This window comes from Pseudophryne corroboree, chromosome 3, assembly GCF_028390025.1.
Source record: "Pseudophryne corroboree isolate aPseCor3 chromosome 3, aPseCor3.hap2, whole genome shotgun sequence".
NCBI classification, from domain to species: Eukaryota; Metazoa; Chordata; class Amphibia; order Anura; family Myobatrachidae; genus Pseudophryne; species Pseudophryne corroboree.
Genome location: NC_086446.1, coordinates 21,100,375 through 21,117,795, shown reverse-complemented (window position 1 = coordinate 21,117,795; position 17,421 = coordinate 21,100,375). Strand labels below are relative to the sequence as shown.

Sequence of the window (17,421 nt, the reverse complement as noted above, 5' to 3'; positions counted from 1 at the left end):
GGCCACCATTGTCCATGTGGCCACTAGGGGCTGTCCGGCCACCCCCCCCCCCCCTCCATACTATGGTGGGCCGATCCTCGTGAGGACACAATGTTCAAATAGTCCACATGAAGTCCGAATCCAAGTCTCCACAACAGTCTGTCAATTTTCCCCAATGAAAGTTGCAGCCACCTAACAGGTGGGTGGCAAGTCACCACTGTGGGGGGCCAGTTACACAAGCAGAGTAAAAACTGGTCCAATGTACACACAAGTGAGACACCCCAGGTGTCCCATTTGTGGCATGCCCCACCTGCCACCATAGCAGTATTCTGCTCAAACAGGCCACAGGGTGCTCCTGCCCATATGGCTCTTTCTGGCTCAGTACTGCTCCCAGTCCGTGCAGTGGCACAGTAGTTCGTACCACAACGTCCTGGTTAAGAATATGCGCCACCAGCACTGGAGCAGGTACCAGAGCATCCTCCAATGACAGGAATGCCAACTCACAAGCCGGTGCAAAGTCCACTGACTTGGGAATGCCCTTCCTAATCATCTCTGTAAGGAGGTTCACTACTGAACTAAAGTAGGTGACAACATGTCTGTAGGGCCTTACAGGTTCTAAGGTCAGTACCTGTCTGGGTAATGTGGGCTTGGGACAGCCTATGGTCGCCTTTGCTTTGGGCCTACCCGTCTCCTCTGACATGGTGCCCCAGTCACTGCACCTCCTATCTGGCAATGGTCTGTCCTAACTGTCAGACCTGCCCTCCAATCCCCCTCTGTCGACCTATGACTCAGGAAACCTACACTGTCACCTAGGTCTGCTCTTTCCTCCTTGTCCACTACCTGTGCCACAGTGATGGCAGCCAGACCACCAGCCTCTGGATCACGTGTGGCATCCACTACAGGGAGGCTGCGTGTCTTCCCCGATTTACTGCGCACAGGCAGGGGACCTGCTATGTCCACAGCAAATTGCTGTAAGAGTTCTCCTATGGGCAGAGGCCCAGCGACAAAACACAAACGCTGGAGTGCCTCAGCGGCCAATGCATGGCCCCAGAATTACAGTTGGTCTGGGCGTCATCCAACATTCCAGACCATGGTAAGCTCTGTGACACGCACTTCAGGGTACGGTCTACCTCTGGCATACTGTCCAAAGGGGTTTTGCTGGCAACCGACACCGGTTGCAAAGGAAAGTTCCCTGGGGGGACCAGCTGGACACACTCCCTATCTGGTCTATCCCCTCCCACTTTCCTGGCTACCCTGTACCTTAACCCTTCCCGCCAGGCCACACTTCCTGCCCCAACCCTGTCAAGACCGATGCCAGCTTGGCACCGCTTGCCTTTCAGGTATGGGTCAGAGAGTTGATCCTCCCTAAACTCCTGCCTATGGCGCTCAATCTCTCCTAACTTGGGACACTCTACAGGGGGATCTAGGTGGGGACTACTAGGGTCAGTCTGGTACGGGTCGGTCACGTAAAAGTCAGTGTAGTTTCTCATACTCACCGCCGGAGTTGGCAAACCACTTGGGTTAGGAGCATCATTGGGCACCCCCACAGGATCAAACAAGCTGGAACCAACATCCTCTGTGTTACTAGGGGATTTTGGCCTACCAGAGGCAAAAGGCATGCGGGGTTTATGTGCCGATCTAGCCGCTGTGATCTTTTCCTCTGGGCTGGTTGAGGCTGTGGTTGGCTGTGCTGGCAGTTTTCTAGCAGCTGTAGTCTTTTTCTCTGGGCTGGGCTGGAGTAGCCGATGTCAACGGTGGTTGTGGAAATTGACTCCTGGAAATGGTACCAGCAAATATAGTGACGATCCCACCACCCAGATCATTTCCTAGGACCACATCAGTTGGGAAACCATCCATAATGGCAACTTCTCGCAACTCTGGTCCAGCTCCCCAGTCCAGGTAGACTCTTGCCATGGAAACTTCTTTCTCCGTTCCATCTGCCAGGGTGACCTTGGCAGTGCGGCCCTGCAATACTGCAGCAGGATCTATAAGGTGGAGGCTCACCACAGTGATTGAGGCCCCAGAGTCTCTTAGGCCTTCCCCCTGCAGGGGTCCCATGTGGACCGGCTGTAGGTGCCTCCACATATTGTGTAGGGGCCGATTGGCCATGCAGGTGACTCTCTCCGCAGAGTACACCTGTCTCTCGCCACACTTCATCGGACTGACTGGAGGGAGAACAGTCTCTGTAGGCTCCCCTCCACTTGTTAAACAAGCAAGCCAGGCTCCAGCACTCGGATTTGGGACGCGAGTCTGGGGTGCGGATCAGTTCATCCTCAGATGTCCGATTTTTCCGCAGACGTAGCACTTCTTCTCCAGTCGTGGCACCGATGGTCTCTAATCAGTTGCAGGGACGCTGCGGTGCGGTTGCTGGCCAAGAGCACCCGGGTTAGAAGATGCTTGCTTTGCGGGGCGATGAGCTGAAGTGGGGTGTCTCCCTAGTGGTCCAGTCCTTTGGAGCTGGCTGCTGGCTGGGCGCTTCTGCCCCTGTGGCACATACTTGTCGGCTAACTGGGCAGCCATCTTTAAGCTGGGTGGCTCTCGGTCTAGCACTGACTCCTTCACTTCTGGGGCGCACCTACGGTAGAACTGCTCCCTGCAGATCAGGTCAATCAGTGTGTCCCATGTAGTGGCTTCAGAAAACTTCACCCGCTTCACCACGTACTGCCGCAGCTGGGTGACGAACTGCCCATGGGTGCTGTTAGGATTCTTGGGCAAGTCTCTGAACTTTTTCCTGTAAGACTCTGGAGTGATGAAGAATCGCTGGAGGAGGGCCTTTGCGACTTCGCCATACTTTCCACAGTCCGCAGTGCCAACTCCTCGATAGGCCGCCAAGGCCTCTCCATGCAGGGTGGGCACAAGGTGTCTCACCCACTCGACTTGGGTAATTCATGTAGTTTGCAAGTCCTCTCAAAAACTTGTAGATGTCCATCAATGTCCCCATCACTGTCTGCAAACTTAGCAAACTGAATGCGTCCCGGTCTGTGTGCAGCAGTGCGTAACGGCGCTTGTGATGCCCCCTCCGCATGCCACATCCGAATGACAAGCATTCGTTCTTGCTCCGCTGCCCTTTCCCCCAATTCCGCTAGCCGATCTGCTAGGGTATCCGTGCAGCTTCCTCTGGGATGTTGGATCTCCGGCCCTGCTAGGGATTGCTGGGAAATATGGCTGCCGCTAGAGAGGGTGGGGCTTTTTGGTCTCACTGGTTCCGTAAGAAGGTTGTCTGTTAGGACGTCCTCTCGGATGCCGACGCCGTTAGCGCTTTCCACCTCCGCCCATCGGGACTCCTCCAAGCTCATGAGTGCTGCCTTCATGACGCTTTTGGAGCGTTGAAAGGGATAACCACACCCTTCTCCTGGCACACGATCTCCAGATCGCCCTTAGACATTTCGCTGAAGTCCGCCATCTTGTGCATTCTCCTGTGCTGCAGTTACTCCTTTCCTGAGTAACTTGGCTTCACCAATTGGGTGAACGAAAAGCCATCTGGGATTATCCCACTGCTACGCCACCAATTTCTGTGACAGGACGGTCCCGTACGAAAGCCCTCACCGCTTTCGTGTCTCGTCCCCAGTACACAGAATAGATGTTCAGGTCACACGGGACCTGGCCTCATAGGGGATTCGCGCTTCCTGTCAGTAACCGTCCGTTACTGACTCCACCCACTGCGCAGTGGGCGGGTTTACGCTGCCACCACCAAACTCCTAACCTGCCGTGGCATTTGGAACCACGGTTCTGCTCTGTATGCGTCGACACACCGCCCTACCACACCTGTGTGGTGTTGCCGAATCCCCAAAGTTGCTTACCTAAACACAGCGCGGTAGCAGGACGAAGGCGGAGCTTGGAGACACTGGTTACACCCTGGACAGCCGGTGAACGGAGCTAGGTTTTACCTAGCCCTGCAGGTCACAAGATGAAGCGGTCGTCTCTAGGCAGAAGATCTTTATTTGCCAAAATAGTTCAAGAACTTCAGCAATACAGCAGATGTTTACAACAGAAAAAAATGGAATAATACACTCTGGAGGCTCACCGGCCTCCTCTTTTTATCTCAATTCTACACACAGTTTCACAGGGGGTAAGCCCTCCCTGTCTTCTCCAACCAATCAGGTTATCGCACAAAATATAAATAAATACAAGTTACAGTTCAAAAGTTAAGAATTAGATAAAGCACATTTCTGCTCCTTTGCATATATAACCAAACCAGCGGCTTTCCCAAATACAATCTGATTATCATGTTCCTGTCTCTTTCACAAATGTAAATATAACTTGAATTTCAATTACATTCATCCTCTCACCCATAGACAAGGTTCTAATAAGTTAAACCTAATCTGCATCACACATAATGTAGCCTAGGAAATGTTAGATCAAACTGATGTTAAACAAAACCCACTAGTTTGCATTCATAAAACATAATCTGATTTAGCAGCCACTTGTGTCTCCATGCAAAACCAGTTTTGACTTATCACACCACAGGAGATTCTGAAAGCACAGTCTTCTTTCAAAACCTTCGTTTGTACCTGAAAGAAAATGTTCTCCCACCAAAAGGCCTGCTAATCGCCAACCCGCTTTAGCTAGGACACTTAACATATGACTTGCTATGTACAAGTTGCTGAAGAGCAATTGTCAAAGCCTTTTAGAAACAAAATAGCTTACACATTCCTTCTAAGTGCTGGCATTTGCATGCATTGTAAATGTGCAATCCTAACACTGCACCTAGAGCATGACATATGACATGTTAAAACATGTCATAAACATATTTTAAAGCATTTTACATATTTAAATACCCGACGCCTAGTGCCTACAGTACATTTAAAGATGGCGCCTAGCGCCAGTGCACAGTTTAAAACTGGCGCCAAGCGCCCATTGTCCTAATGGTGCCGGGCACAAGGGGTTAAGCCCTTCAGTGCCACGGCCACCATTGTCCATGTGGCCACAAGGGGCTGTCCGGCCACACCAAGCATAAACCTTTTACAGCTGGAATCATTGGACATGAAGTATGGGCGTAGCTACCACAGAAGCAGATACAGTGGGGCCCAACACTAAGGGTGTGTAATTTACTTTGATCCAATTTTCTATGTCAGTGTTATTGCTATTGGGCAGGACATGGCACCTTCACATATGTTGCCTTGGGGCCTACACATGACTACTGACACCCCTGTAGTATCATTAGCCAGTAGCACTATTCAGCATAAACATCAATCCTGCAACTGCCCACACACACACACACACACACACACACACAAAACCTTGGGACATGACAGCAGATAATGACGTGATGTGAGAAGGGCTGATGGCTCCTGATGTATGAGATACACCAGAGAGTGTGGGGAGGAGACTGGTCTGATCTCTGGGCTGGTAACACACAGTGACATGATGTGAGGGGGAGCAGGAGTATAATAGGGGCTGATGGCTCCTGATGTATGAGATACACCAGAGAGTGTGGGGAGGAGACTGGTCAGATATCTGGGCTGGTAACACACAGTGACATGATGTGAGGGGGAGAGCAGGAGTATAATAGAGGCTGATGGCTCCTGATGTATGAGATACACCAGAGAGTGTGGGGAGGAGACTGGTCAGATCTCTGGGTTGGTAACACACAGTGACATGATGTGAGGGGGAGAGCAGGAGTATAATAGGGGCTGATAGCTCCTGATGTATGAGATACACCAGAGAGTGTGGGGAGGAGACTGGTCAGATCTCTGGGCTGGTAACACACAGTGACATGATGTGAGGGGGAGGGCAGGAGTATAATAGGAGCTGATGGCTCCTGATGTATGAGATACACCAGAGAGTGTGGGGAGGAGACTGGTCAGATCTCTGGGCTGGTAACACACAGTGACATGATGTGAGGGGGAGAGCAGGAGTATAATATGGGATTATGTCTGATGTATGAGATATACCAGAGAGTGCGGGGAGGAGACTGGTCATATCTCTGGGCAGGTAACACACAGTGACATGATGTGAGGGGGAGAGCAGGAGTATAATAGGGGCTGATGGCTCCTGATGTATGAGATACACCAGAGAGTGTGGGGAGGAGACTGGTCAGATCTCTGGGCTGGTAACATATAGTGACATGATGTGAGGGGGAGAGCAGGAGTATAATATGGGATTATGTCTCCTGATGTATGAGATATACCAGAGAGTGCGGGGAGGAGACTGGTCAGATCTCTGGGCAGGTAACACACAGTGACATGATGTGAGGGGGAGAGCAGGAGTATAATAGGGGCTGATGGCTCCTGATGTATGAGATACACCAGAGAGTGTGGGGAGGAGAGTGGTCAGATCTCTGGGCTGGTAACACACAGTGACATGATGTGAGGAGGAGAGCAGGAGTATAATAGGGGCTGATGTCTCCTGATATATAGGATACACCAGAGAGTGTGGGGAGGAGACTGGTCAGATCTCTGGGCTGGTAACACACAGTGACATGATGTGAGGAGGAGAGCAGGAGTATAATAGGGGCTGATGGCTCCTGATGTATGAGATACACCACAGAGTGTGAGGAGGAGACTGGTCAGATCTCTGGGCTGGTAACACACAGTGACATGATGTGAGAGGGGAGAGCAGGAGTATAATAGGGGCTGATGGCACCTGATGTATGAGATACACCAGAGAGTGTGGAGAGGAGACTGGTCAGATCTCTGGGCTGGTAACACAGTGGCATGATGTGAGGGGGAGAGCAGGAGTATAATAGGGGCTGATGGATCCTGATGTATGAGATACACCAGAGAGTGTTGGGAGGAGACTGGTCAGATCTCTGGACTGGTAACACACAGTGACATGATGTGAGGGGGAGAGCAGGAGTATAATAGGAGTTGATGGCTCCTGATGTATGAGATACACCAGAGAGTGTGGGGAGGAGACTGGTCAGATCTCTGGGCTGGTAACACATAGTGACATGATGTGAGGGGGAGAGCAGGAGTATAATAGGAGCTGATGGCTCCAGATGTAAGAGATACACCTGTTACAATCCTGAGCTCTCATGTTTTGCTATTGTTATAAATTACCTTTGCTTCAGTTTGTGAAACTACTATTCAGCTTGTCAGCCTGCTCAGTCTGCACTGCAGCTGCATGTTATATCAATTACTGGGGGCCTGTCTGGTGCTCACAACTGATTGGTCCAGCCTGTTCTTTTAAGCCTCTCAATCCCAAGAGGCTTTGCCAGTTATAGCTACTCCATGTGGTGTTCTGCTCTCTGGTTCCTCTCTGGTCTCAGTTCATCTGCCCAGTGGGTATTGCCTTGTTCCAGTATTGAATTCCAGCTTCAACATCTTGCTGACGACTTTAGTCTGCCGACTGCCGTAATCCTGTCTCCAAGTGTCTGCACCCCAGTCCGTCCGTGTGCCGCTACCTCCTGTGTCACCCCTGGTGTGCCTGCTGCTGTTCCATCTCCACGGCCCCAGCGTACCATCTGGCCGTGTGCACCCTGCCACCTTCTCCAGTTCCTGTTTGTTCCTGTGTATCCCTACGGTTGGTCATATACAACACCTCTACCATAACTCTAGTCCAGTTCAGGTATCAAGTGACCCAGACAGGGGGCCGCGACCTGCACGTCGGAAGCCGCGAAGCCCATATCCCCTTGCGGGGTTCCCTGGTGAAAACCTCCCGGCGTGTTAGACTCTGCGCCTCTGTTCTGGGTAACGTCAACCACTTGGTACCTGATCCCGAATTCCGGATTCTGCACCAGTTCCTGGCATTATAATTGGCCACCACTTCCTGGGCATAGACCCGTCACAGCAAAATCCGGCTCAAATCTTAGCTTGTCAAATACAAAATTTGACGCAGCAACTGCAAGATCTAAAGCTCTGAGTTTCAGGTGACGGAAACAGTTCCAGAATTTCCGTGATAGCTGCAAGCTTTATTTCAGACTCCGGCTATTATCGCCTGGTTCTGAGGCTCAGCGAGTAGGTATCATCATCTCCCTTCTGCAGGGGGAACCCGAGTCCTGGGCGTTTGGATTAAAAACGGAGAATCCCGCCTTGCACACAGTGGATGCCTTTTTTTAGCGCCCTAGGAATTCTTTATGATGACACGGACCGAGCAGCTTCTGCAGAGGCTCACTTACGAGCCCTGAGACAAGGGAAAAACACGGCCGAGGTATACTGCACTGAGTTTCGCAGATGGGCAGGTGATAGTTGTTGGAATGACCCAGCCCTCCGAAGTCAGTTCCGCTTAGGCCTCACTGAGCAAATTAAAGACTACCTTGTCCAGTATCCTACTCCTGAAACCCTGGACAAGCTCATGTAGTTAGCAATTCGAGTAGATCGTCGGATCAGGGAATGGAGGATGGAGAAAGGTGGAGGGTCACCATCTCCCACAGCAGTAGCCTTGGAAGAAGCCGAAGATTCCAGTGAACCCATGCAGATTGGGGCCTTTGGTCTTTCTGCTCAGGAAAAATCTCATAGGCGATCGATGGGCCTATGCTTATATTGTGGAGCAAAGGGTCATTTTGCTAATGTTTGCACCCTGAAGTCGGGAAAAGACAAGACCAAGGGGTAAAAGGGGAGTTACTCCTGGGTCTGGCTGGAATCTCTCCAAAAAATTCAGTCTTGCTTCCAGTTCAAATTAGTCTACCTACTCAGCAAGTTGCAGTCAAGGCTTTTGTTGATTGTGGTGCAGCTGCCAACTTTATGGATATCTCTTTCGCCCGGTCCTGGAACATTCCTATACTAAATATGAAGCCTTCTGTGACTATTTGTGGCCTTGACGGTAACCCCCTCCTCAGTGGGCAGGTGTCTCAGCAAACTCCTCCTGTTCATTTAACTACTGGTCTTCTGCATTCGGAGAAGATTAGTTTCCTCCTTGTCAATTGCCCCATGGCCTCCATAGTCCTAGGGCTTCCATGGTTGAAATCCCATAATCCATCCATCTGCTGGAAGACAGGAGAACTCTTACAGTGGGGAACAGAATGTACAGGAAGATGTCTGTCCTTGCCAGTGCGATGCTCTCAAGTTATACCAGAGGGGCTACCGACTCCATATCGTTCATTTGCGGATGTCTTCTCCAAGAAAGAGGCGGATACTCTTCCCCCCCATCGACCTTATGACTGTGCCATCAGTCTGGTATCCGAAGATAAATTACCTAAGGGTAGATTATATGCTATTTCTTTGCCAGAAACTAAAGCCATGGAGGACTATATTCAGGAGAACCTAAGCAAAGGGTTTATTCATCCCTCAAAATCACCAGTAGGAGCAGGATTCTTGTTTGTGGCAAAAAAGGACAGCTCCTTACGTCCATGCATTGATTATAGAGGACTCAACAAAATCACTGTTAAGAACTCTTATCCTTTGCCTTTGATTTCCGTGTTGTTTGATCAACTCCGGATGGCGGAAATCTTCTCTAAAATTGATCTTCGGGGGGCATATAACCTCATACGAATTAAGGCTGGTGACGAGTGGAAGACGGCCTTCAACACTCATTCTGGGCATTATGAATACCTTGTTATGCCATTTGGATTGTCAAATGCTCCAGCCGTCTTCCAAGATTTTATCAATGATGTGCTCCGAGAATTCCTGGGAAAATTTGTTGTGGTCTACTTGGATGACATCCTGATATATTCACGGTCACTTGAGCAGCATCGAGTCCATGTTCAGATGGTGTTGCAAAAGCTCCGGGAGCACCATCTATACGCCAAGTTAGTAAAATGTGAATTCGAAGTGAAGGAAGTCGCTTTCTTAGGCTACATCATCTCTCCCAAGGGATTCTCCATGGATCCCAGTAAGCTTCAAGCAATTCAAGATTGGGCACAACCTACTAACCTTAAAGCTATAAAACGCTTTCTTGGGTTCGCTAATTATTACAGGAGATTTATTCGTTCATTTTCAGACATTGTTGCACCTATTGTTGCTTTGACCAAGAAAGGTGCGGATCCGTCACATTGGTCACCTTCAGCTCTACAAGCTTTTCTCAAGTTAAAAAAAGCCTTTATATCTGCACCTGTTCTTAGTCATCCAAATCCTGACCTGCCTTTTTTTATGGAAGTGGATGCTTCTGAAGTGGGAGTGGGAGCAGTCCTATCGCAGAAAGATCCAGTGGATTCTAAACTTCACCCGTGCTCTTTTCTGTCCAGAAAGTTCTTTCCTGCCGAAGCCAACTATGATGTTGGAAATCGTGAACTGCTTGCTATCAAGTGGGCTTTAGAAGAATGGAGGCATTGGTTGGAAGGGGCGAGACACGTGATTACAATCCTCACTGACCATAAAAACCTATCCTATATTGAATCAGCCAAGAGACTGAATCCAAGACAGGCACGATGGGCATTATTCTTCACTAGATTCAACTATGTGATCTCCTATTGGCCAGGATCGAAGAATCTTAAAGCAGATGCCTTGTCACGAAGCTTCCTTCCAATTCAAAATTCATCCTGCTCTTCTGAACCAATTATTCCTGTTTCCAATATCCATGCTGGTCTTGCTCAAGATTTAGTCTCCCAGATTCAAGCCAAACAGTCTCTTGCACCCATAGGGACTCCCTCAAGACTCCTCTTTGTCCCTAAAGAGTACAGGAAAACAGTTTTATCTGAATTTCATGTAAAAAGAGTCTCTGGGCATCCAGGGATTTCTAGGACTCTGGATTTATTGTCTCGCTCAGTTTGGTGGCCTTCTATGTATCAAGATGTTAGAGAGTTCATTCTTGCTTGTGAGATCTGTGCTTAACATAAAACTCCTCGTAAAGCTCCCATGGGACATCTTACGCCTCTTACGGTTCCCTCAAGACCTTGGTCCCATATTTCTATGGACTTTGTGGTTGATCTTCCTAAGTCATCGGGGTACTATACTATTTGGGTTGTGGTAGACCGGTTCAGTAAGATGGCTCACTTTGTTCCTCATCGCAAGCTCCCCAGTGCCAGGGAATTGGCAACCTTGTTTATCCAACATATCTTTAAATTACAGGACATCACAGGACATCATCTCCGACAGAGGAACTCAGTTTATTGCTCAATTCTGGTGAGCTTTCTGTTCAGCCTTGGATATTATTCTTAGTCTGTCCTCCACAATCCAATGGACAGACTGAGCGAGTGAACCAGTCTCTTGAACAGTATCTCCATTGTTATGTTTCCAAGTACCATAACGATTGGGTGGACCATCTGGCATTTGCTGAATTTGCATATAAAAATTCCAGTCACTCTTCTTCATCCATGTCACCCTTCTTTTGTCTCTCTGGGTTCCATCCTAGGTCTGACGCTTTTGACATCCTGCAGCAACAGACTTCTTCCCTTGATCCTGTAGCTCGTCTGAGGAAAATTTGGAGGAGAGTACGTCTGGCACTCAATCAAGTCTCTGTTCGTTCCAAACAATTTGCTGACAGATGACGAAGACCTTGTACTTTTAAAGTAGGTGAAATGGTGTGGCTGTCCACTCGAAATATCAAGTTACGCCAGCCCTCTCAAATATTTGGGCCTGGGTTCATTGGTCCATTCCGGATTATTAGACAGATTAATCCAGTAGCCTTTCGACTCCTTTTACCAAAATCACTTAAAATCAATAACACTTTCCACTGTTCCTTGTTGAAACCAGCATTTGTGTCCCAGAGATTTAGAAGATCTCCTTCCAGAAGGCCTGCCGCTGTGTTAGTCCAAGGTCACAAGGAGTTTGTTGTGGAAAAGATTCTGGATTCCAAGTTCAGGAGGGGTCAAGTTAATTTCCTTGTGCATTGGAAGGGTTACGGTCCGGAAGAGAGAACCTGGGTACCAGAGCGGTTTCTTCATGCACCCAGACTTAAGAGGTCTTTCTTCTGTGAATTTCCGGATAAGCCTGGTTCTAGGGGTTCTTCTCAATCCTGAGCTCTCATGTTTTGTTATTGTTATAAATTACCTTTGCTTCAGTTTTTGGAACTACTGTTCAGCTTGTCAGCCTGCACTGCAGCTGCATGTTATATCAATTACTGGGGGCCTGTCTGGTGCTCACAACTGATTGGTCCAGCCTGTTCTTTTAAGCCTCTCAATCCCAAGAGGCTTTGCCAGTTATAGCTACTCCATGTGGTGTTCTGCTCTCTGGTCTCAGTTCATCTGTCCAGTGGGTATTGCCTTGTTCCAGTATTGAATTCCAGCTTCAACATCTTGCTGACGACTTTAGTCTGCCGACTGCCGTTACCCTGTCTCCAAGTGTCTGCACCCCAGTCCGTCCGTGTGCCGCTACCTCCTGTGTTTCCCCTGGAGTGCCTGCTGCTGTTCCATCTCCACGGCCCCAGCGTACCATCCGGCCGTGTGCACCCTGCCACCTTCTCCAGTTCCTGTTTGTTCCTGTGTATCCCTGCGGTTGGTCATATACAACACCTCTACCATAACTCTAGTCCAGTTCAGGTATCAAGTGACCCAGACAGGGGGCCGCGACCTGCACGTCGGAAGCCGCAAAGCCCATATCCCCTTGCGGGGTTCTCTGGTGAAAACCTCCCGGCGTGTTAGACTCCGCGCCTCTGTTCAACCACTTGGTACCTGATCCCGAATTCCGGATTCTGCACCAGTTCCTGACAACACCAGAGAGAGTGGGGAGGAGACTGGTCAGATCTGTGGGCTGGTAACATATAGTGACATGATGTGAGGGGGAGAGCAAGAGTATAATAGGGGCTGATGGCTCCTGATGTATGAGATACACCAGGGAGTGTGGGGAGGAGACTGGTCAGATCTCTGGGCTGGTAACACACAGTGACATGATGTGAGGGGGAGAGCAGGAGTATAATAGGGGCTGATGGCTCCTGATGTACACCAGAGAGTGTGGGGAGGAGACTGGTCAGATCTCTGGGCTGGTAACACACAGTGACATGATGTGAAAGCAGGAGTATAATAGGGGCTGATGGCTCCTGTTGTATGAGATACACCAGAGAGTGTGGGGAGGAGACTGGTCAGATCTCTGGGCTGGTAACACACAGTGACATGATGTGAGGGGGAGAGCAGGAGTATAATATGGGCTGATGATTCCTGACTCCCCCATACTGGGCAGATATATTTCTCTCAGTCTGTATTGACAGAAGATGGTGCAGGATAAGAGCCTGCTGTGGCGAATGAACAAGAATATGTGACTCTTTTCTGCAATAAGTGTTAATGACTCACCATTGCTGATATCTGTAGGGATTTCCTCCTCCTTACACTGATGATCGCCCCTCATATATGTCTCTTCTTCTCCCTCTGTATTTTGTGCCTTCATATCAGTCACACAGATCTCTTCTTCTCCTTCTGTGTCTTCTACCTTCAGATCACTCACATATGTCTCTTCTTCTCCCTCTATATCTTCTGCCTTTATATCAATCACATAGATCTCTTCTTCTTCCTTTATAACTTCTACCTTTATATCAGTCTCATACATCTCTTCTTCCTCTATATCGTATGTCTTATTATGAGTCACAAATGTTTCTTCTTCGCCCTCTGAATCTTCTGCCTTCATATCAGTCACATACGTCTCTTCTTCTCTCTCTGTATTTTCTGCCTTCATATCAGTCACATACGTCTCTTCTTCTCCCTCTATATCTTCTGCCTTCATATCAGTCACATACGTCTCTTCTTCTCCCTCTATATCTTCTGCCTTCATATCAGTCAGATACATCTCTTCTTCTCCCTCTGTATCTTCTGCCTTCATATCAGTCACATACGTCTCTTCTTCTCCCTCTGTATCTTCTGCCTTCATATCAGTCACATACGTCTCTTCTTCTCCCTCTGTATCTTCTGCCTTCATATCAGTCACATACGTCTCTTCTGCTCCCTCTAGATCTTCTACCTTAATATTAGTCAGATCTTCACCCTAAATAATCCACAAAAAAGAACATAACAAGTTGACAATATCTGATATCATTACTTAAAAATAAACTGAAGACTATCAATGCATTAAACTTATAATGGTTTATTTATGAAGTGACGGGTTGTACAACCCAGCGCTTCTAATCATGTTTATGACCAGTATTTAAAAAGTGCAATGTTTTTTCTAGCAGTGTCTTGCTAGTAAGAGCGTTGCCCTTTTAAATATCAGGCATACAATAAAAAGTGTCACGAGCTGCCACTGCAGATTGGCTACTTCCCAGGTCCCGGTCATTGCTATGCGACCGGGACAGCACGGTACTTCCGGACGGCGTATTCCCGCTGGTCACTGGGCAATGGAGACGCCTAGCGGAGACAGGGAGATCTTGGGCTGCGCGGGAAAGACGTGCAGTGCTGCAGCTGCACAGGATTTTAATCAATGGGGGGAGGGGCCTGTTTGAGTGATCCTTGTGATTGGCTGCCTCATTCTTTATTTAGCATTCAGTCCTGCCAGGAACTTCCGGTTATAGTTCATGCCTGCAGTGTGAGCCCCCGGTCCTCAGTTCCTGGTTTCAGAAGCCTGATCCTTGTCAGTACACCTGTTGGTCCCTGGGACATCCTGCATTCCTGGCCTGCCGATATCTGCCAGAACCTTGTATGGCTGGAGCTGCAACCGCACAGCCATATCTTGTAACCCTGGCCTGCTGAAATCTGCTAAAACCCTGCACGGATGGAGTTGCAACTCTTCAGACAGACGTTATAACCATCTTGGCCAGACTTCTGTATGGTTGTGCCTTCGTTACATAAATCCAGGCAGTCACCTAAGTACCAGTGAGAATTAATCGTTCTATGAGAACATCGGGTGAATGTAAGTGGTTAAAGACCTCATTAGTAAGGACTGTAAGGGTCTTATACAAAACAGTTCTGGTTATCGTAACAAAAAGTCACTTTGGTATACTGAGGAGACCCTAAATCCCACCTACCTGATCCTCCTGTGGGATCCTGTGATTCTCCTCTGTACAATCCTGGGAATACAGAGGACGGGGACATCTCACTGGTTTACTTCTGGTACTGGGTCCATCTGTAGGAGACACACAGTGACTAAGTACAGTGTATATATGTGATTATCAGAAGATGTGTGTATATAAGGGGCACCCAAATACCTGCTCTCCCCTGTACAATACATGACAGTCTCCTCTTACCCAGTGATGCGAGGGGCCGGTGATTCTCCATCATCACATCCTTGTACAGACCCCTGTGTTCCTCTATATACTCCCCCTGTATGGAGAGATAGACAGTGACATCCTGACACCTTATAGACACCGGACAAACACAATGATACAGTCATCACCCAGACACATCCCCTGGTGTTACTGTATAATGCCCCATTCCCAGCAGTCACCTCTCCAGTCATCACCCAGACACGTCCCCTGGTGTTACTGTATAATGCCCCATTCCCAGCAGTCACCTCTCCAGTCATCACCCAGACACATTCCCAGGTGTTACTGTATAATGCCCCATTCCCAGCAGTCGCCTCTCCAGTCATCACCCAGACACATCCCCTGGTGTTACTGTATAATGGCCCATTCCCAGCAGTCACCTCTCCAGTCATCACCCAGACACATCCCCTGGTGTTACTGTATAATGTCCCATTCCCAGCAGTCACCACTCCAGTCATCACCCAGACACGTCCCCCGGTGTTACTGTATAATGTCCCATTCCCAGCAGTCACCTCTCCAGTCATCACCCAGACACGTCCCCTGGTGTTACTGTATAATGTCCCATTCCCAGCAGTCACCTCTCCAGTCATCACCCAGACACATCCCCTGGTGTTACTGTATAATGTCCCATTCCCAGCAGTCACCTCTCCAGTCATCACCCTCACACATCCCCAGGTGTTACTGTATAATGTCCCATTCCCAGCAGTCACCTCTCCAGTCATCACCCTCACACATCCCCAGGTGTTACTGTATAATAGCCCATTCCCAGCAGTCACCTCTCCAGTGAGCAGCTGAATGATCTCGTTGGCGAGTTCCAGGATTTTCTGGTCATTGTGCCTCTCATGTATCTGTGAGTGAGGTAGAGGCACCGTGATGGGGCTCTGGGTCCTGTTCAGTCCTCCTGACACACTGGGAAGGCTGCTGGGTGTCTTACATTCAGCAGATGCTTTCTTCACTACTCTGTAACCCTGTGTATTGATAGATAGTAAAAATCACTACATACACTGCCAGATGCCTTCACCTCCCCAGTCATGTCCCTGTATTACTACTATAGACATGTGATGTCACTGTGACACTCCCAGATCCCCTCACCTCCCCAGTCATGTCCCTGTATTATTACTACAGATATAAGTGATGTCAATGTGACATTCCCAGATCCCCTCACCTCTCCAGTCATGTCCCTGTATTATTACTATAGATATAAGTGATGTCAATGTGACGCTCCCAGATCCTCTCACCTCCCCAGTCATGTCCTTGTATTATTACTATAGATATGAGTGATGTCAGTGTGACACTCCCAGATCCCCTCACCTCCCCAGTCATGTCCCTGTATTATTACTACAGATATAAGTGATGTCAATGTGACACTCCCAGATCCCCTCACCTCCCCAGTCATGTCCCTGTATTATTACTACAGATATAAGTGATGTCAATGTGACATTCCCAGATCCTCTCACCTCCCCAGTCACTAGGTAGATGATCTCTAGGGTGAGGTTTAGTATCCTCTCAGACATGTGACTCCTGTCCTTTTCCATACTCGGGGAATCAGTGACGCATCTCTTCCTCACGTGATGTGTAGTTGCTCACAACTCAGTGGTCTAGGAGTAAGTAAAATAATTATAATAATGTTTCCCTGGCTCCTTGACATTTTATAAGAAATCCCAGCTAAAGTTCCTTAATAGCGCTGCCAAAGCGGTTATCCCAGTGACCTAGTGGTTTGTTATCCCGCCTACTATGAAAGAGTGGTTTAATAGGCTTAACAAGTATATGTCTATGGAAGAATTAAGAGTGACGCCGGAGACATATCAGACATTTGCTGCTACATGGTACCCATGGCTCGACTAAATCCTCCCCATCATATTCATTGCATATGGCCTAGGTTTGGATCCTGAAGTACACTCTGTCATGTTGATATTGGGATTATTGCAGCGAGGAGGTTTGTCCTCTTGATTGTTTCCATAGCACTTAGGGACACCCAGTGGTGCAAGCAGAAAAAATAGGATTTTGGTACTTACCAGGTAAATCCTTTTCTTTGAATCCATAGGGGGCACTGGAGTACTCTTGGGTCACTGGAGTACTCTTGGGATATGGACGGCTTCCACCGGAAGAAGGCACTGAATAAATTAATTTTTGAGACTACTCCTCCCCTCCATATCCTCGAGCACTTCAGTGTTTTTTACTGAGCCGAACAGGATCGATAGAGAGATTGACAAAAGGAGAATTACATATAATCTCACGGACAACAATAAAGTTGACACAAAACGTAACAGACAACTAAACAGTTGACACCATAACTGATTAACCTTTGTTAAATTTAAACCAGTCGTGAAAGTGTGTTACCATAAGAACCACTGAACTTTCTAAAACAGGTAAACTGCTCTGGGTGGGCGTCCAGTGCCCCCTATGGATTCAAAGAAAAGGATTTACCTGGTAAGTACCAAAATCCTATTTTCTTTTTCATCCACTAGGGGTCACTGGAGTACTCTTGGGATGTACCAAAGT

The 17,421-nt window shown here is 48.4% G+C and overlaps 1 protein-coding gene across 1 annotated transcript in view; it reads right to left on the bottom strand.

Moving 5' to 3' along the window:
• Positions 1-17,421, bottom strand: part of LOC135054549 (zinc finger protein 502-like) — a 187,598-nt gene that overhangs the window by 130,632 nt on the left and 39,545 nt on the right. The window contains exons 2-6 of the mRNA XM_063957705.1: positions 16,377-16,517; positions 15,696-15,887; positions 14,902-14,977; positions 14,683-14,780; positions 13,022-13,706 (exon numbers count right to left, since the gene is read on the bottom strand). Of these exons, the coding sequence (XP_063813775.1) occupies positions 13,022-13,706; positions 14,683-14,780; positions 14,902-14,977; positions 15,696-15,887; positions 16,377-16,454 (1,129 nt within the window). The 5' untranslated portion in view covers positions 16,455-16,517. The remainder of the gene's footprint in view (positions 1-13,021; positions 13,707-14,682; positions 14,781-14,901; positions 14,978-15,695; positions 15,888-16,376; positions 16,518-17,421) is intronic.